This window comes from Atractosteus spatula, chromosome 6 (genome assembly GCF_055471065.1).
Source record: "Atractosteus spatula isolate fAtrSpa1 chromosome 6, fAtrSpa1.hap1, whole genome shotgun sequence".
In the NCBI taxonomy this organism is placed as follows: Eukaryota; Metazoa; Chordata; class Actinopteri; order Semionotiformes; family Lepisosteidae; genus Atractosteus; species Atractosteus spatula.
This window is the reverse complement of record NC_142711.1, coordinates 25,530,022-25,552,178: the sequence shown is the minus strand read 5'-3', so window position 1 is coordinate 25,552,178 and position 22,157 is coordinate 25,530,022. Positions and strand designations below refer to the sequence as shown.

General features: G+C 35.8%; 1 protein-coding gene across 1 annotated transcript in view; it reads right to left on the bottom strand.

Moving 5' to 3' along the window:
* Positions 1-21,111, bottom strand: part of acvr2ba (activin A receptor type 2Ba) — a 57,550-nt gene extending 36,439 nt beyond the window's left edge. Inside the window, exon 1 of the mRNA XM_088919528.1 lies at positions 20,795-21,111. Within this exon, the coding sequence (XP_088775654.1) occupies positions 20,795-20,846 (52 nt within the window). The 5' untranslated portion in view covers positions 20,847-21,111. The remainder of the gene's footprint in view (positions 1-20,794) is intronic.
* Positions 21,112-22,157: the final 1,046 nt, after the last annotated feature.

The window sequence follows — 22,157 nt, the reverse complement described above, 5'->3', positions numbered from 1 at the left end:
ACTATAATTAAATGCAACAATGTGTAAAACTGGTTTCCTTGTTTTAATAAGAAAATAAACCACATAAAATCAGTCTGAAATCCTGAACACAGGGAGAAACCTTAGCCGAGAACAATAAACCAAGATAAACGGAATCTTTTCAGGTTCCATATGGCATCACTAAATCCTGTATGTAAGAGCAGATTTTAAAACGCACAATATCAAGAGAAAAGACTTAAGTAACACAAGCAGGATATTTTTAATTAAAACATTCCCTAAGTGTTCACCTCATGTTGGGAAGCAGCCTGTTAACCAACTTCACTGGAAGTCTATTTTTTTCAAATTAGAAGCTATCAATTTTTATAATGCATGCCGTCAGATCATTTATAAAAGATAACTGTTTTTAGAGAGAATCAGCCATGAATTTGCCATTTCGTTCTTTTCTTGTACAATTATTTTAACGGAACTGTTATCTGGAACAACTAAGCTTAAATTAAAAACGAGCAAAACTATGTTCTCCATAAATTAAAACTTCCCCAGTTAAGGTTACAACGTGGAATGCAAATTTAAATAATTAGATTTAGACTTCCTGGATTGAAATGCTACAGAACTGAGTTATACTTTATTCCCATGGCTATTAACTTGGACAATTAGATTTTACTTTATATTTTTTCTCTCATCTTATATACATGTCTCTGTTAATAGGTCTGTGCCGTGTTAAATTTATTGTTAAAAGGAAGCACACAGTGTTGCATGGATTTGCTTGAACTTAAACGATTTCTCACTTTGTAAACAATTTGAAACAGGAGTATAGCAGTAACTTTTAAAACTTCAACTGGATCACACAAAAACAGCTGACAAAAAACACCCCCCCCCCCCCCCATCACTTTTTTACCCACAGTCCATTACACAGTTTCAGTCAATATACTTATCTCAAACATTAGTGCTTCAGCAACATTTTTAAATGGTTTGGCAATTTTCCTGTGCTTTATCATTCATTTAGGGCCATTCTAATTGAGTGCTGTCTGGCACTTTTGTGTGTGGTGAAACAAGAGTTGTTTTATAGACCTCAAACAAATAATGCATTTCCATCTGTATCTTTGGGCCATACATATTTATAAGGATGTTCAAGGCCCCATTTTCAAATGAAACAAATTAATCTATGCTGAAATGTAAAAAAGAAAGATTACACCCTTCTTCCGGGGTGGTTTGTGTTCTAATAGAGGAATTAATGACTGCTTTAGGTAGAAAACTCAAAATGTCATGTTTGCAGTAATGTATTATTCTATGATCTCTTTTTACAGTAATTATCTTTTTAAAAATCTTTGATATTAAAGGTTGTATATTACTGTTAGTTTGTGCCTCCTGTCAGTGAAATGAAATCTTTATTATTGCTAAGCAGAATAAATTATATGTAAGTTTACACGCATTTACATTCTTAAACTTTGATCAATGCGAATTTTATTACAAACTGATGTGGAAGTCTGATTCCACTGTTACAGATTCTCCAAGGTTAATGGAAAATTAAATGCAATAAAATGGACAATAGTTCATTGTGCAAACTAATATTGAAAGTTCAAATATCTATTCTACCATGTAATGCAATCCTTTGACAGTCAAAGTATATTCTTTACCACAGCACTGCTTGGGTTCCCACTTGGTGTAAAAGCAATAAGAAAAATACAATAATCATTAAAATTAGTCAAAATTAAAAGGTATCTTATTACTCTGTACCTGTGATTTGGACATTGAAATCTGTGTGAATAGTTTGCTAAAACTAAAAAATGTGCTAGCATTTTCCAAACACCTTATTTTTGCATTCTCCTTAAAAAAAAAAGACCAGGGCAAGCCAAACCAAAATTCTGAGATTTTCTTTCATGAAGTTTTTCTTTAAAATGTTAACTTGCAAATGTTAGTTGCAGGGACGCAGGTCTGTACTAGAACTTTAATGTTTAAGGCCAATAAACGTCCAAAATTCTATTAGTTTTTTTCCCCCCCATGGCTAACTCCATGGGGAGTTTCCTGTTGCATTCAGCTCAATATTTGAGTTTATGGTACACTTTGAGACAAAATCAAAAAATGGGTGTAATCTCAGGATGCAATTTGTAAAAAAAAAGTCTGAACTTTGCTTTCATCGCAATTCACACTGTGTTTGGGGGTTCCGAGCATAAATGTCCACTGTCCAGGACTAGAAATTAGATACAAATGTAACCGTATTTTAACTGTACCATACAAGAGAAAAAAATAAGCTGCAAAATTTGTTTTGACTCATTCACAAAACCCCTTAGTACTGAAAAGCCAGATACTCAGCACTCTCCTTACTATACTACCTCAAAAACACTCATCTGCTGAGCCAATCCAGTGTTTGGCAGACAGCCAGCTGGAAGCCAAATGGGGCTTTTCCTTTCCTGCCTCTCCCTCTCATTCAGATGCTAACTCTTACACAATTCTATTTATAGCTGTTGGCGAGAAACCAGCCACAACTCAACCACACAACCACAGTGCAAAAAAATAATAAAGAAACTGTACACACTCCCAACGATTCTGCTTTTGATATTCCTGGTGTGTGCCAAATAGCATCTCAAGAACAAACAGGGCAATCTGAGGTCAGGAGACTCATTAATTCAGAAGAGGACCTGCTCACTGGATCAGTCTTTTCTCTTCCAAGTTTAAAATGGGCCAAAGATAACCGAGACAACAGCTTGTGACATTATTATATGATCTTCTGACTTTTAAACTGCACAAAACACCTGGAGCAGAACAATGAAAAATGCATTTGGATCAATAAAACTAGTTTTGACAGATACATGCTATTGTACCTTTTGTGACACCCCAGCACTTGACACAACATTGACATTTTTCAGAACTCACTCGTTAAAATATGGTCTTAATTTTAAGTAAAAACCAAAGCCACTTATCTCTATCATTATAGAAATGTGACAGTCAAGTAAGTGAATACACTGCCATCAAATTTAGCATTAAAATATGTAAGAAATAATACACAGTGATCCTTATTTTCCTTGTAAAAAAAGGTAAGCTTTGCTCAAAGCTTGCAGACCGAAACAGAAAAGGTAGAGTTAGGAAAATAATTCACGGCTAACTTTAATAAACACATTAAGAACATGGAAAATCTTTAAGTAGGGAGAATTTATAGTAAGTGAATTGATTAAGGCCTAAGTAAAATTCTAGATCTTCATTAAAAGATGTCTGCTATCGCATGCCCATGCAAACACTGACCACAGCTAAACTTATTGAGTATGTTCACTAGGCGAAAGCGTCAAAGACGACAGTCACACAATACACAGCAATCAATCACCAAAATGGATCCAATCCTTTGTTTGGAAAGAAAGGGACTCCACAAAATGGCTGGATACAATAAGGAAAAAAGCATCTACTTGGGACAGGCCAGCAGTGCACATTGAATCCCCTATTTCAATATCTGCGATAAATGAAACCAAGGAAAACAGATTGGGCAAAAAACTTACATTTCATGAATCCAAAGTGTGCAAAACCTGAATTTTCTAGTAATTTCCATTCACCATTTTGAGCTTAAGAAAGTAAGGAATTTGGTGATGCAGTAAGTATGTGATGACACTACAGTGTTTTGGGTGAAAACTCTCCAAACTGGGTGAACCTGTTTAATGTCTACAAAATTAATTTAGTAGAGTATAATGCCTCCGAGTGAATAGTCTCTTAGTTGTTTATAATTCTGCATTTGTTAGTGTAAAAAATGCAATGAAAACAGGATGCATGCTGGGTTTGATAAGAAGGACTTCACAGATGTGTTAAACCATTTGTAGTATAAGCTTACTTTATAAATTAACCACAACTGTTCATGCCAATGTAGCACAAGGAACAGGAGAGAGAAGGTAAATTTGCGAAGTAAAGATGGTTTTATAATAAGCCAAGTCTGCTACTGCTGTCAATAATATTAGCCAATTAGAACTAATGTTCTCAACAGGTCTGCAAGAAAACGTAAATAGTTTGAGACAAAAGGATAAAGTCCAATTTTTAAACCCTGTAAAAGAAGAGCTAACTGGGCCCTCAAACTCCATAAATATTACCTATTGCTCAATCTGAGCTCTTTTATTCTTCCTCTGCCAACAGTCATTGTTGGGTCTCAGCATGGCAGGTGGTAGCCCATACTTTCCATGACAAAAGGCACTGACCTAAGATCACTCCCCCAATGACAGAACCCGTCATCTCAGGACAAGGTCTTATTTTTGCTACTGTCTAGCAAAAGATAGTTCTGTTGGTAGAATACATAACTTTCTTTTTAATTACATTTTTCATTAAATTTGCTTATTTATTAAATACTAAATCACAATTATTTTCTAATTGCTAAAATACCTTTTTGCTAGACAGCAACTACCTTAATGCTACTGAGCACTGTAGCTGTCTGAAACACGACAATCTTAACATTTAATAACTACCTAATCCAAGCTCCACAGCCAATTTACATTTTCACAGCAAGACAGAACTATAGGACAGAAACTGCATCTGGGTTTCATTTAAGGACCTGGGTTATTGTGTTTTCTGCTGCTGCTGTTATTGCTGCATTTATAAAAATACTGCCTGGTCTGGGCTCCGCATTTCGCATGTGACAGCTGGATTGGGAGACGGGAGGTCATGAGACAGGCTCCGGGTCATATCACTGTCAAGAGCTGAGATTAACACTAAATCTCAGTCTTAAAAAAACAAGCATCTGCTGCATCGCTCTCTTGAAATAACTTCTTTATGCAGAAGGAAGTGCTCTGACTAAATTACTCCTCCGGACAGTCAGCTGGTAGGGCTGCATTTTCATAACAGATGTTGCAGCTCCACTGAAAATATCTTAGATGACAACACTGCAAGACGTTTTAATAAATTCAATAATGCACTGTTGCATGTTGTTGAATCCATTTGTAACATAATGCTTAATTGAGCCTAACTATTTTTGCAATTTCATTAATATCTGACAGACAAAAACAAGAGTTACATGAAAAGCCCAATGATTTAAAAAGTCTCTCTCATACTACATAGGTATTAGCTTCTGGTAGTTACATTGCAGTTGTTTCTGATGGGGTTCTTTCTGATCTTGTGAATGCAAAAGGGAGCAAAATCTTCTGTACATTTTATCGAATTAAACAAGTGTCCAAATACAGAAGGAAACAGCAATGCAAGGTTTTGCTCCCCCCCCCCCACACACAAGACCATTTCAAGCAAAAGCCTTTTCTTTGCCAACATCAGCTAATATATTTAGCACATTTGCCAATGGGGAAAAAAAGCATGGCTTTACTTTGCTTGCTCTCAACATCTACAGTCATTACAGCAAAACAAGAAAACCACACTGGCTTCTGAGTAACAGGAATGGAACCAAATTAAGAAATGATTGTTTGAAATGAATTACTGGTTATCATCACTAAAAAGCTTCTAACTTCACAAAACCATACAAAGAAACATTCTTCCTGTACACAGTGCTGAAACAAATTTATTTTTGTATTGAAATCCTTGTACAAGTTAAAATGCTTATTTTATGGGAATTTCTTTCCCTAAACAGTAATATATCTATTGACGATAAAACATTTATATACAATTACGCAAGCAGCAGAACAACATTCACAAATAAGAGATACCATAATCCAAAACTGGCATTTTGAAGGACTGAAATTAGGTATAGTAATGCAACCCCAAAAGTAATGGAGTGTTTTGCTTTTATCCCAAAGTAAAAGCATGCACATTTTCTATAAAGTCAGGTGGTACCAAGCAATAAGGGAAACAGTTCATCACCATTTTACACTTAAATTAAGATAAGAAAATGTGTTACAGTGTAACAGTGTTGCCTACACATCTATATGAGTGTATTGAAGTCCCAAATGCAAAAAACTAAACCTGGCAAGATATTTACAGAATGACCCCAAACTGAGTTTAATGTCCCTCAATTTCTAAATAATATGAAGAATATAGAAAATGTTAAGTTTGCATAACACCTACATAGACATTTCTTTCAAGTTCCGCATTCTTGCCAGGAAATGTAAGAGCAAATGTGCTGCACAGGTTTTAACTGCCCATTGTGCTCAATAGGCTCTTAACTGTCTGCTATAAGATTAGAACATTTAAAAATAAATATAACAAATAATTCTGTAGTACTGCACAGCAATTAATTATTTTACAGGAAAGCTAAATCACTACGGAATCACAAAAAATCAATCAACTACAAAGTAATTAAGTTAATATGTAAATAGCAGCTATTTTAAGGTCTTAACTCTCAGCAGAGGTACAACTTTTTTAAATAACAGTAATCAGTTAAGGCCAAAGCATGAAAGAAAACATCTTAAAACAATTTTAATAATGGAAGGAACTTCAGTAGCTGGAAGGGGATTTCATTTTATTGCAAAGCAGTTACTTAGGAAAAGCTGTTTGTTGATCTTATGGTTTAGAAGCCATTTTACTCTGCACAAATCAATTTTGTGTTTAATGGGGAGTCTCAAAATGATGCTTGTTTTAGCCGTGTTTTTGTTTGCTTCTTGTTGCGCCACGACAACCACAGAAAAGGCAGTATTTTGTCTCAAAAGTATCCTAGGTACTAGAGCAGAAGATTACCAGCAGCCATTGCCCAACCCCCCCGCCTCAGCCATTTTTCCACAAACAAACCCTCATGACCTGACATACCTCAGCACAGACTAGATGGCACAAAAGCAGAGGGGGGCCTCTACGGGGACCAGTGTTGTGCCTCTAGACAAGGCCCGTCTTATTTTTTCACACTCCCAACAAATGGCTGACAAAGGAATCTCCCAGCAGGGGGGAAAGGAGCCTTTTTAACTTTTCAAGCATGAGGCCTTCACAAACTATCAATCCCACACTGAGCAGCCTTCTCCAGAATCCAACCTCCTGCTCTCTCCCTACCCCAAGAAACCAAATCACCCACAAAAGAGAACATCCGCAGAAGAGAAACACTAAACCAGCAACCTTTCCCACCCCCCCCCCATAGGATCAAGTTGAACTTTTCTTCCACAGGACCAGATCAAATATGAGTTTTGTGTCATTTTATATTTTAAAGCACAAGAAGCAGAAAAGCAATAAGAGAAATGGACAGCAAAATAATTAATCCATCATAAAAACACAATTCAATAGGTGTAGTGTAACGACAATCGAGAACTATACGTACTGGAACAAACAGAAGATAACTGCATGCTGAAGAGTTAAAAGAAAAACACTTTAAAAGGAAAATGGTTTGGCTCTAAAGGCTAGTTTTCAGTGTGAAATTAATCTCAGCTTTTCTCTTTTGCAGCACTGACAATGAATTAGCTCCTCTATTTTAAAATGGCTTCACTTAATGCATGTGGTACCAACAAATCTTTTCATTTGCAGCTTAAAAGCTATATTTTATTCACCACTCCAATGCAAAAAAACAGTGAAAAAAAACAGTGGATTACTGCGATATGCACTTACAAAACAAATAAGCAGAACAGTACTGAAAGAACAAATTGTTATATAACAGGTTAACTGATAGTTATGTAATAATTACGTTGGGCTATTTGCTATTTTGTTTTGCCGGTTAGGCCAATACATTCTACGAAAAAGATCCTCCTCTCTTTAAAATAATGTATTTCATGTTTCAAAAAAGGATTAAAACACCAATTTTATTCCCCACAAACACAATAAAACATGTTTTTTTTACCCAGTGTATGCAGGCCAATATGTTTAGTTTAACCACAATTTCAATTCTTTTAATGAAGCAATGTCAATCTGTCACTTATCAACCTGATCTGTTGTGTATTGCACTTGGTGGGTGATGCATAATGTTTTCTACAGATCACATCGCTTAGGTAGGTGCTGGACTTTATTTGATGAAGTGAGTCCACAACTACGTGAGAAACAAGAACAAAGTAAAGGTTTATTCCATGCTGAAAAGAAAAAAAACATTTAGGCTGTGGAGCCTTCTCCGTGTGCAAGATGTTTGTGAAACAGTTCTGGGATCCTTTGGGATGAAGAGCATTATGCATATGCAAGGAAGTAATGCTTCTGTGATTCCAGCAATATCACAGTCATATGCTAATGTGGTAGCTTTTATTTCCTACATTTTTTGTAGGACAAACACTCCTGGCATTTAAGTGCCTACTGTTTTTCCCTGACGGTCTCACTTTGTGTTCTACTTGCTAAAGATTTCCTATGCAGCTTCTCTTTGGATTTACCTCCCATTCAAATTTGAATTTGTTCATCTATCTGCAGATTCTTCCCTGCAGGCAGATTAAAGTACCCTTAAAGAGTTTAAAGTTTAATCAACTCAATTTTTATTTATCACAGCTTGATTTACTCTTCACTTCCCCCTTCAAACTCCTCAATGCTATTTCCAAAATTCTACTTTATAACGTTTAATGCTGACAGGTATTACCTGTATGAGACAATTAAAGCACAATAATTTCGAAGGCCTTTCTTTACCTCAAGCTTCAGAACCAGCAACAGTGTTGAATTAAATCGGGTCTGTCTATACTACACCATCCCTGTATAAATTTGTAATGAATGACAATACAGGTTGAACGCTATAGTACTACAGATGACAACTTACATTCTGGAGCTCTGTCTTTTAATGTGTACAATTGCATTTAATTTATTAAAATGCTCCAAACCACTGCTTCAGTTCCTAAATGGTATTACATGTATTATGGACAATAACAAAATGCAAATATCCACTTAAAAAAGTATAGCTGTTTGCACCTTGTTCATTTACCTGTAACTTACCCAGTTACTCACTAAGATCAGTGTCCAATAAACATCGACAAGATTTAACTGATAAGCATAACTCAACCCCGATTAATGATGGATGCCAATACGCAAGTCTGAAACTAAGCTGTAACTAAGAGACCTTGGCAACAACACTGCACTCAAACACAATACAGCAATAACTTTTACATTTTGTAGACCAGCAGGAATTTCCGTTGCTAAATTAGTATTTATTTTTTGCATCCAAAACTATTTTCAGCCCACTCACCTTCAGACTTCAAATTCTATAGATTCATTGTGCTCATTAAACACTCAGTAGAGGCCAACAGAGGCACTTGGTGTTCTCTTGATGTGACCTCTGCCAGAAACATTCCAGCAGGGAAGAGAAAATGGTCTTGTTTAGCTGCTTCTTCACAATACATGTCAAGTGCACATGGTTTGAAAGCATTTAGTAAGGGACAACCAATGCAAATACAGAGGATTACGTAAACTTTAAAAGAAAACCAAAGCACTAGCTGGGAATTATTGCTGACACTACAATGATAAACTTGAGAATTTCCAGTTTGATATAAAATGTTTAGAGATGTGTATTTATCAGAAATCTCACCACCTACACCATTACATTTATTTTCATTTCTTGTATTTTTCATTAAGACCTTTCTGTATTTAAACGATATGTCACAACCATAGTAAACAGCAGGAAATTCAGCAGTATTACTTCAGGGTTCAATTAAGTACCACCTGAAGGCACATGAAATACAGAGAGTGCCCACAGACCCACTGTCATGTACAGAACCAATGTTTTTATAAGACTGCACTGATTGATCAAGGGGACTTCAAATAATCTTATTGGTTGCATTATCTCTTTTGTAAACAGACTGCATTACAGATGTATTACAGCGAGTAAAGAGACTACATTGTGCTGCATAATTAAAAGTCCATTTCAGATTGTTAAAATGTCAGTTACATATCATTTTAAAAACTAATGTTCCACAAAATATCCATATAATCTGTGCACCTTTAGAATTTAACTTGCCAATTTATATTCGTGCAGCAATAAGAGTTACTAAAATTAAAATGCCCCAGGTGGGCAAAATGTTTTATCTTGGGATTCTCGAGGTTCTAAGGCTACACTAAGCAATGAAAAAATACTGAAATTAAAAGGAACATATTTAACTGAGATCAAGACAAAAAGTTGAATTTGGCTCTACTGTGACACTAAATATTCTTCGGCATTAATTGTATGAATCAATCCCGAACAGAGAAGATTATGAGGGAACAAGTATTCAAAATCCTCAAACCTCAATTCTCCATTTCTTCACCCAAAGGGCTGTGTATGAAACAACTTACAATTTACCAGAAATAGGTAACGCTGAAAAGAGACAACATTTTGGCTGTGGAGCTTTCTTCAGGTGCTAACACCTTCAAGTGACACCTGAAGAAGGCTCCACACCCAAAACGCTGTCTTTTCTTTCTAGCATGGAATAAACCTTTACCTGTTTCTTTGCAGCCTATGCATTCTGACGCCGCTCCCTACTTGAACTTCTTTCAAGAAATGTGCGGGTGAGATCCCTGGATCAGCCTACTACCAAATAGAGTAGATAAGCTGAGTGGTCTCTTCTCATTTATAACCTATGTTCTAAATAGGAGCTCAAAATAAAGTTAAGAAATGCATTGGTAATGAACATTAAAACAAGACTGGTATGTGCTTACGCAACGTTTTGTCATGTTTCATTGTTATATGAAAACCAGTTCACAATGGATGGAACACCCTAAAGCTTTGTGACTTTATGAGGCAAAAGACACTAGTACAAATGCAGGGCATTTACTTTTGTCATGTTCTGCAGGAAAAAGACCGTCCTCTTACTTTTGGTGGTGTTTACTGTGGGAGTACCCCAATGTCACAGCAAATCTTTCTATGCACACAATACAGTAAAACCTCAGTTTAAAAGACTTCAGATTCAATGGACAAAATCTGTAAAAGGGGAATTTTGTCTGTAAAATCAGAAATACCAGACGTTCTCCACAGTAATGTCAACAATTGGTATAGCAGTTGACTGCGTATGATGCGTGTTTGTGTTTCGTATACTTTATTGAATTTTATACAGTGTATATACAACACATGAAATAAATCTCGTACATTTATAATAAAATGGCACTGGCACCAGATCGTGTTAAAAATTAAGTTAAAAAAACAGAAAGCATATATATTTTTTCAGAGGTTTTGAGCTGAAAAACATAATTAATGATCTAACCGGCATTCAGCAATAACGGACACCCCCCCCCAATTAGTCAGTTAAACTGAGCATTCACTGTACCTTCATAATTTTATACATTTAAAAATTCTTGTGATATATTCGCCTCCTATTGAATTCAGCCACCCCTTTGTCCATAATGGGATCACAAGTGCTAAAATGACATTTCTGTGCACTGCCAGCTCCTCTTGGGAGACTTGTAAAACATCCAGAGCTCTGCTCAGAAGGAGCTCAGGCTGCAAGCCAGAAATCAACTGTACTTGTGAAATAAGCCACACTACTGCAGGCAAACATCTTGAATTAGCCAGTAATATAACCTTCAGTACAGAGAATATTATGGATATCCTTCTCTTTTTTTTTTATCAGGCATCCGTCTCAATTACAGTAAACCATCATGTGCAGAGTATGAGATAAATATAACCCACAGTATTTGTTAAATATAGATTATCTAATGTTGTCCATGTACTGTAGAACACATCAATGAAAACTATGAGTACTCAAAAAATATGTAACAAAGTTCACCTATGTTTTTTTTTCCGAAAAATCCAAAACACTACATTACTTAGCCACCACATTACTCACAAACATGAGTGCTCAACTATTCTTCATATGTGCTCAGTAAAACTAGGGATCAAGCATGATATTTCTTTAAGTCTCTATTGACAAAATATGGATGTATTAAAGGTGTCCTCTATCTGTATGTTAGGAACCTGTTACCTTTCCTGGTAGCTTCGTTACAGTTAGCTACACACATTTACGTGCAAAGGAGTGGATATATAAGACAGTGATAACTTAGTGAAATGTGGATATAGTTTTATCATACATTCTTTTAGATCAGTGCTTATGACATGACTTTTAAGACTCAGGTTTTTAACTGGTTACATGTCAAAAGATAGTAGTAGCTAGACATTCTGATTTTACTGTCAAACTGGTAAACTTCCTATATACACAATGTACATTTTAAATAATTCAAAGGTATGCTGCTCAAAAATAAATCTAGGCTCAGGGAGGGAAATAATAGCAAATATAAATAATATCAGCTACTGATAATTAGTATTCACTAGTAGAGTCGGATAATGTTTTGTAAAAGATAAAATATAAGTTTAAACAAGTATAATTTAATATTGTACCTAAAACTAAACTGTAATATTAAGAAAGCAGTACTCATAGTAGTACCATTTGACTTACGACTATTAGGAATTCATTCAAACAATACAGAGTTTACTATATGATGTTAATCTAAGATGATAAATTGCAATATGTTGTGCTCCAAGTCTTATGAACAAATAGGGTTCCATTTTCCAGAGCTTTAAAATTAGTTCTGTTTAAGCTAAATGTCTTTGAGTTTTATTTGCCTGCTGTAATTACCAATCTTCAAACATTACATGTGTGAATTCAACTTAACTAGAAGCAAGTGAAACTAGCAAATGTTACTAAACAGTATGATGACATGTATAAATGTAAATAGTGTGAGCAGACCTACTCGCTGGGTTGAGAAACAAGCTAAACGGTCCTCTCCATTTTGTTTTCCTCTCAATTCAAGAGAAGGTATATGGCTGAACACTACCAGACATTTTGACAGACAAAAAGGAATAATGGACAACATGAAGTACACATTTAACATACAAAAAACTAATGTGAATGTCCAGCATAATACTTCAAGTGTGGCTGAATACATCTGTCAGTTATGTCTACATCGACTTGACTTCTATCCTATGCATTTCAAGCTTCATATTGCATTTGTGCATTTTAACATGGAAATGGTAATAAAACAGACCATTCAGTTTGAAGGTAATGTTTTATGTTTCATAAACCTATGTGGAAATACTTTTCATAGCATGTTTAGGTACCATATTAGCATATATTTGCAAAGAGTCAATTACTGTATAGGGGGCATTTAAAAAAAAAAAGATGTGACGTTGTAAAATGTTCAGGTGGGTAGCTGCGTCAGCATGCGTAGGCTGCAAAGGAACAAGTAATAGGTTTATTCCATGCTGAAAAAAAGAAAAAAGAAACATTGTGTTTTCTTTCTTCTTTTTTTCAGCATGGAATAAACCTATTACTTGTTGTAAAATGTTGATGCGCATCTTCAGAAAAAAAAAGTTAATGGTGCTTTGAGAATTTCAACCCCAAGCAGGTATTTGTTTAAATTCCAAAACCTGCACAGTTAAGAATCCTGGTTATAGCTAATAACATCTGCATCCATGCAAGCACCAGCTACACTTCAACACAAGAATAGTACCTTAAACGGACAAATTCATAAAAATTGACTTTTAAAAAGTCAAAATAGTTTAGGTATTGTATTTCTGCTGCCATTTTTTGAAAGACTGTTTCTAAAGCTGCTGAGCATCTGATCATAGTAACACTTCTCGCCTCCACAGTAAGGAGCTGACAGCATGACCATTTCATGTGCATTATTTCCACTAAAGAACCTGCACAGCATTTAAACTATACAACACGAAGGGAAGGGTCAATTACTTGATTATGCTAAAATTAAAATACAAGAAACTGGAAGCACCACAGCACTTGAGTTTCACAAAATTTCAGTACTCTGGCTGTACTGCTGCAGCAACCACATGTAGCAATAGGAGGACTCTTTCTTAAAAACCTCACTTTCTAAGCCGTCAGCAGGTAGCTTCATTAATTACAACTGAACCGTTGAAAAGGTCGGCATTTACAACACTTTAGCACCTATCACGTTTACACATTTAGTTCAAAGCCTGTATTGAGGAAAATTAAGTTTCAAATGAGACAAAACCATTTGACCCATTTGGTAGTAGCAAATTGATCAAAGGATCTCATTCAGCTCTTGCCTAAAAGAATCCACGGTCTTGGCAATAACACGGCAAGCCTGCTCCACACCATCACAACCCTTACTCAAGACAGGGAGCAGCCTTGACTTTGATTTTAGAAAACTGATGGCTGCTTGCAAATTATATTCCACATGACTGACTTTCCAGTCAAATCTTTCTTGTTTGTCACATAATATTCTGTTCTGTTACACATAACATCTTGACTATGTCAACTTCAAGTGGACATTTTACAAGCTATCCTCAAGACAATTTATTGCATCGTATGCTGATTACTTTAAACTAGGAGCTGCTATACACCACAGGAGCTTCACAGTAAAGGCTACATGGTTGGAGATTGGAGATCAAAGATGGTATGTTCCAACTTCAGTTGGTACCAGTAACTACCTCAGTTACCTAAAGTGATGTTATGATACCTGAAGGGATTACCCACCCCTAAGTCCATGTATGTCAGAGGCTCAATACCAATGTCCTAATGAGTTTGTGTGCAGTACAGTAGCTGGGGTCACCCAACCAGCTACGTCACTGTATTAACACCAACATCTTCCTTGTCTCTTTAAGGATGTGTAGCGAGTAACAGAGTGACATACGAAAATAATGACAGAAACTTGTTTTCAGAAAGCCAAGGTTACACACACACACAACAGTTATGCTCGTCACACAAACTAGACTGCGAATCTTGACACCAGCCCTCAGTTTGCTGAATATAAAAGATGAGGGCACACAAAGGACAGAATGCACAGCTACTTCTTAGATTCACACAGAAAGAGTGGGCTTCAGAACACTTCCATTTTAATGGCCTGGGCTATATTAAGCCATAAAATGCATTTTGGTAAGAATACATAGATCAAATGCAAAAAGAGACCTTAGATTTGCTTTTAGCAAAAAAAGACGCATTTCTCAACTCCCAAAAGAGTTGGTGGTCTCCTAGCAGAAGTAATGGCTAAGATGCAAAGTGTCCTCAAGAAGAAGTACCAAAAAACAAATGCACAGACTCAGACAAGGGCTTCCAGAAAGCGGTAAAGATCATGTTAAATTTCCTTCTCACCTACAAGTCGGTCCATGCACTTTACACCGGAACAGTAAAATAGCCTGGAAAAAAGATTGATTTTTCCAAGGCATGGGGAAATGGCGTCCAGATAAAATTTCAGCAAGGCTGTACATTTCTTAAGGATATATATCGACAACTATAAATTCTAATTCTGGGTATCTTAGGATAAGTGCTGTAACAATCCTGAGGATTAGGTTTCAGGTTCAAAGGATTTTTCAGAAATGCTCCAAGTCCAATAGGCATCCATGCCAAAGTCGACACAGCAGTATGCATTGCCTACCAAAACAACTTATCAAGATGTTAAAAGGTAAATTGAGAGCATATCTGTAAAATATCAGTGAACAATCCACGTGATCACCCATTAGCTCTAGTCAATCTAGTCTGTCCATCTTAACAATAATGCTTCTGCTGGCAATTACAGTTTATCCCAGATATAAGTGGTCATCTCACATTCTCTCAAACTTGCTATTCTGTCCAAGGGGTTTAATGTTATACCAACACCAGCATCACAAATACTTTTTTTCTTATTTTATGACTTTTAGGAGTCTATTTCCAAGCATGGCATAGAAAGCTTTAATAAGAATGATTAACTGTTCCATTAGAAAACTCTGGCTCCGTTTTAGCAATTAATCCTAAATTTTCCTGACTGGGTGTGATCACGGTCATTTGCATTGCTGAGCACAAGTCCAGTTACTGTAAAACCGATCAAAAAAATCCATTGCGATATTTAGTGTGCTGTGAGGCAAGAAACCTTTGCTACAGTTGGAATCATGTATTTCTGGGCTGTTTGTTCAGAAATTATTTAGACATTTTTCATCAATTTCAAATGGCAAGAAATTGTTTTGCTTGGTTTTAAATGTTTCTCCATGATTATGTCACTGAAGTGCTGAACCATGTGTTCAGGAGAGAAAAATACAAGATAAAATTGTTTGTTCAAGCTTGCCCGTTTGACAAATCTGATTTGATCTCAAAATCCCCCCCCTACATCACAAACAGCACAAATAAAGCCATTACTTCTAAAACATTGTGGAGTAGTAGGTATAACTTTTTATGTGGGTTACCTGTAATAAGATTGTGAATCACAAATGCCAACTAAAAATAGGAACTATTATATTCCATAACTTTTCTCCACTGTAGCCCAAGGCAGTCCCAAAGCTATAAGCTTGTGTACTAATATTTGAGCTGAATATATTGTTCGTTCAGTCTTAGTAAATCCCATGAGTCCTTGTCCATATTCCCAGGTAGAATTCTTTGTAGTTTTAAGGGAAATTTTATAAGAGTATAAGCAATGAGTACAGTCACATTGCACTGATTTTTTTTATTATGCTATGACAGCTTTTATCATCTTCAGAAATAAAATGTGGAAACAATCTTACCAGAAGGTTTGGAGCAATTTTAGCAATAGCAATGCAGATGACTAGATATTACTACACACACACATTGAGAACACATTATGCTGTGGCAGGAAGAGGTTATAAAATATGCAAATAATAGATAAAATTAGAGAAGTGCTTATTGGTTACATCTTTGTGGTTTTTAATATGCACACATGAACAAACACCTGAAACCACAGACGCACTTCTGCATTAGAGAGGAAGAAAGAAAAGGGCTGAATCACATTAACATGGAGGTGGGTCAACTGTAATTTGATATTTGCACCATGGGAGCAAAACAGAGTCCTATACCAGCAGTACTAGTGAAACTAGCAATGTAGCATTGTATGCCTCTTTCAGTCTAAGATTGTCAAGGCCTTCAAATTAACTAACGCAATCAATCATCTTTCTTTCCTCCCAGTGGGAAATGATGCACAATCACCTCTAGTCAAACACAAAAAACCCACAGAGGTCATTTTTAACCTACATGTCAAAAATTAAAGTTTAGCCAAGCCACAAACGGAACACTATCAATATTACTACAGGCTGCTGCAAATCACAAGCGGTAGCAATCACATTTTTCACTTCACGCGTGGATAAACATTCAGTAACTGGCTTTACCCGTTAAAAAACACATTTAAAAACACAACGTAAAATGTTAGAGTTCTACAAAACGATAGATTTTATGACGAGCCATAAGAAGAATCTATTGTATCTCCAACAGCGTTAGGTACAAACTCAAGATTATGGTTTAAACAATAGCTGTAAATAGTAAAACCATAACATCGGAAGCAACGACTCCCGTCCCCTAAGGATTTACATTTAGGGAAATGCTGTTCGAATATGTAACATTATTTGAGACAATGAAGTATAAGTTCTAAAATTAAAGAGAGGCTTTTGTTTCAATATTTTTACAAAATAATATTAGCCTTGGTGCTTAGTTGAAACACATTAAAATGCATACTCCTCAACTTTTTTCTTTATTATAACAATGAAAGACTATTAAATATGATCATTTTCATAGCAAATCTGTAAAGTTTTATCCAAGCAAACATTTTCGCAGTCCATTGTGAATTGTCTATCTTTATACATCCTTTCGATATGGACGAGGTGGATAGAGAATAAAAGCTCAATTCTACCATAATCAAAAATATTAGCAACAACACCTTTGTTCTCTTAGAGAAAAAAAAATAGTCCCTGCCGCTTTAAATCCTGGCTCTTGCTGGAGTGTGCCCATCCCCCCCATTTCCCCAATGTTTATCTCTACCCTCCATCAAACCAAAATACTACAAAGCAAATACACTGCAACAAACTAACCCCAGCATTTCTCTATTTTATCAGCTTGGTAAAAATAATCGGGTTATGCTGAATTTGAAAGTGATCAGATTTTACAACACTCAAACATGGTACCACCATAACCTTTTTTCTCCTCTTTCAAATAACCATGCGGCCAAAAACCTTTGAAAATTTGCAACTGAACAGAGCGCCCAGTAGACATGGTAGAGATACGCTGTTAATACAGATCCAGCAGTCATGTGATAAGAGGTCTATTACAACATCATCCCACCCCACCCCCTCAATCCCTCACACACAAACAGAAGCCACACACCCAACAATACTGAAGACCGAGCACGGATTCACTGAGACAGCAGAGTTCAAAACCTACAGCATTCCTTTTTTGTGTTCGGTTATCGACAATAAAACCACGATAAGGGTGTAGGTGCTACTTTATCGCCACACAGATTTGAATGAATACACATTACCAAGGAAGCGCTTTTATATGGAATCGCACATTTAAGAAGGAAGTCGTTTGGAGCTGCATCTCAAAACATCTGCATTTGAAAGAGAGGGAATCCTTTATCTTCTCCGTTTGAGTATTCCGGAATTACAAATTAAATTATGATGGTTTAATCACTCAAATTATGTAATTATAAAATGTCCCAAACACCAATGCAATACATGCACCAAGTAAAATGATAGATTATATGAACTTTTTTCCATAGGTCACAAACTTCTGCAAATTTCAGCACTACATGCATTGATTGCATGTTCACAATTAATCACCACAACTACTGTTCTAATAAATTATATCTATCAGTTCATTTACTATTGTTTTTTTTTCTTAAATTAACGCGTTTGTCTAAAAAACATTTAATGGACAAAAAAGCTTGAAGAAAAAATACTAACTGCGATTACAAACGAACTTTTTGTGAAATAGAATATTTGTCATCTGGTTAAAAAATATAGTATACATAAAATCCTTCCATAGAGTAGTCTTTTAAAAAATGGCATTTCACTTAGCTCCCTATATCGTCATAAAGTAGCAATATGTTGATACAGTGTTGTTTTTTCGATAAAGTCGGTCTTATATACAATGTGTACAAACCCCATTACAGTTACATTAACAACCGATGAGTTTAATTTTAGTTTTAAAAAATAGTAGCATTTTATTATTGTTGGAGCCCAAAATCTCCAATACTCGACCTCGAGACCTATTTTATATTTCTACTCAAAGATGCACACAAAAACTGACCAGGCAATTGCTGTTTAAGTCCTTCTGATAATATAGAAACCTCTAATAACTTCAAGAAAATATACATATGCAACTTGTTTAAAACTTCATGCTTTCATGGGAATCCTCCCAGGTTTCTGTATCATCTTAAAAGCTCAAATAAAAAAAATGTGAAAATTACACTAATTTCATAGTTGTCAGTAAACATTTTTATCAACTTTTTTCCAGAAGTAAATTTAGCAAAACAGCTTAAAGACGCCACAGAGCTCAAGCCAAAACTGCACAAAAATCCAAAACCTGACCTTAAAAAAAAAACAAAAAAAGCAAGATACGATGTAAAGCCAATAACAATAGTTCAGTTTAGGATTGTACAGGAAAAGCGAATTAGCGATGATCAAAATTAAATGTAAATTATGAACAATATTCCTTGGTTAAAGTCCACGAACAGATCTAAAAACAAAGAGCAATAACCACATTTTACTTGCTACGGTCACACTTTCTCTTGAGCTTATTACATCAGCATTTATTACATTCAAAACGCAAACTATACAAGAGCCTTTGCGCATTTAACGCAGGACCTAACAAAGAAAAACAAAGCTAGCCCGAGCAATTTCACGTGCTCATTTTGTAAACATTTTGACTAAAAGGAAAATAAACGCAAATACGTGACTAAAGTCCGCTATATGAGTGTTAAAATAAATTGGAACAACCGTCTTTGTGATTCGTGCTTTAGTTCTCTTACGAAGCAAAATTGCAAAAAAAGAGCTTAGTTCAATTGCCATATAAATAAGGAAAAGCCGTGATTTTGTATACAAAAAAAAAGACCTACATCGTTATTTAACAATTCACCAAATTCTGTGCATGTTACAGAACAGCGTCGTTTTGATATTTTGGAAGATGTTTTAATATTTACTTTCAATAAAGGGAGAAAGTAACACTTAATTCGAATTTAATTTCCTTACTATGAAAATACGCACAAAGGGTTGTTTTCACTCCCCCCAGTACCCCTCCCCCAGACTCGTCAAAACAAGGAGGGAACTGCACAACAAAGCAGCCATGCAGGATCCAAAATTCAATTATCTGTATATTTAAATCAAAATCAGTGTTTATGAATGTAATTACTAACGAAACAGGTAATACGGAAATGCATGTTTCACCAAGATCAGTTAGCATGCAAGTTTGATATCGTGCCCGGAGAACAAAACATCCAGGCAGTATCGTGTACTTGATTATACTATTAGTTTTGCCAATCTGGTTGAGGGACTAAAATGGTTCTATCAAAAATGCTGAAGCAATTACACCCACATGCCAAGTTTCATCTCACCATTCTCGGTTATGTTGTGAAAGATGGACATTTGAGCTAAAACAGACTGCATTAGCCAAAGAAGGAACACCGTTTTCTGTCGCACGTGGTAATTTAAAACGAGGGATTTAATGGGAAAAATGCGAAGGAATCCGAAACCAGTGCGGTTGGTATTCTACAACTTTCAATTAGATCATTCCTATCGCAAACCAGCCCACATGACTACTGGGTAAAAACAAAGTCCACTCTTTCATTTTTAAAAGTGCACATCTCTACAGAAACATTTTTTGCAGTAACCTAAGCAATGTTCATGAAATCGTCAAGATAAGGACTCGTCTAAACAACAAAAATAATTTGTTGCTACTTGAGCTACAAAAAATGTTAACAATAACGATTCAATGAGCAAGTAGTGGTCGGAGAAACATTTTCACAAATTGCTTGCAATTGTAACATTTTCGATTGTTACAGAGCCCTTTATAATGTAATACCATGAAGTGTACCTTTAACAACCCTGGATCATTCAAATTTTGATACCCTGTTCAGTAACACCAAAAGTACACATAAAATAACGAATTAGAAAGTTCCTAAATGGGACGTTACTCTTAAGGTAAAAATGACTAAAGGATTTGTACCACAGTTACGAGTGAAAAATATTTTAAGCAACATTTTAAAACTGAAATCAAACTGCAAGGAAAATATTCTGCCACTTTCGGCCACCCCTTGAACAACGTCCTCGACCAAATTCCTGTGGGTTTTACGATTATATCAAATTCATTAATCGCAATCAAATGAATAAACAAGTCCTTACCTGCACAAAAAGTTCCCCAAAGAAGCGCAAAAGTCAGCCAGGACGCAAACATATTCCTTTAATTTGAGAAAAGCGCACCAGATTTTCTCCGTTTAAAGCGCTTTTCCTTTCCGAACATTTAAAGAGCTGATCAGCACAACACAACGAGCCAAATGACCCAGGGCCCCAGATGTCCAAAGCACCAAGAGAGTTTGCGTTGCTTTTGTGTGTGGAGCCCAGTGGGGAAAAATGTTCGGGTACGGATAATAAAAAAAACTTTAAAATATAGGCAAATCCATCGGGAGAAAATAATTTCCAGATATTAATGTCAATAATAAAAAACAACTCTGCCTGCTGTATTGTAGTGTTTTCCCCCCGTCTACCTTCCGCGCTACCCCCGTTTTTGCTTATAAACACTGAATAGCCAGAGAGACTGGGCTAAACTGACATGCAAGAAACTGAACTGAGTCCAAAATGGCTTCTGAGAGGAGAAGAGAGTAAAGCAAAGCCAGTTGGGAAACCCGGATGTTTAAATACAAAGAGAGGAATGCAATCAAAGAGGCAGGGTAGGGGGGTGCAGTAATGTTGTTATTGGGCTTGCGGTGGCGATCTAGTAAGAGAGCCCGCAAGCCAAGTGGAACCACGGCGAGAAAGGAGGATAGTAATTACAAACCGTTAGTAAGACATTCCCAGGAAGTGTAAGGTCGATTGAAAATATTAAGAACGCCGATTTAATTATCAGTTTATGTATAGACTCTAGGAGTCCATGGGAAAGCAATAAAGCACAGCCCAAAGCCTGTAAACAATTCCTGTGATATTGCATATAGTCTAGGATTCATACCATTATCTCTGCAAACACGTGAATACGAGATGAAATCTACGAGAAGATATGTTTTAAAAACAAGCTACTCCTGTATAGCATGTCACTCTGTGGCAACAATATCAGTTATGCTGAACTAACTGTTATGGTCATGGCCTGAAAGTTCAGAAATAAGTGACATCATTGTACATAAAATTGTACGTAGGCTAATTCATACCCAGGAATTTTAGAATGAAAAGGGAATAGTGCATATTCTATAGAATCAAGACCAGCCTTATCAGTAATAAAGGAAGTCGGTGGTTGTTTATATTCTCCGTTTTTGTGATAACTAAAATGTACTGTAGCTTTCAGCTGTATTATAATTATCAGCAGTAGAAATACATTGGGTTAAAGTGTATGTAAAATCAACACAATTTAATATTAGTGTGGGAGATTACAGGAAGACGTAGACAAAAAAAAACATGTATTAGCATCAGATAGTGATCGCTGTTAAATATTAAGCATGTTTTAATTTACACTAAGGGTTGTTAAAACCATTACGGCATCGTCAATTTTACATTGAAA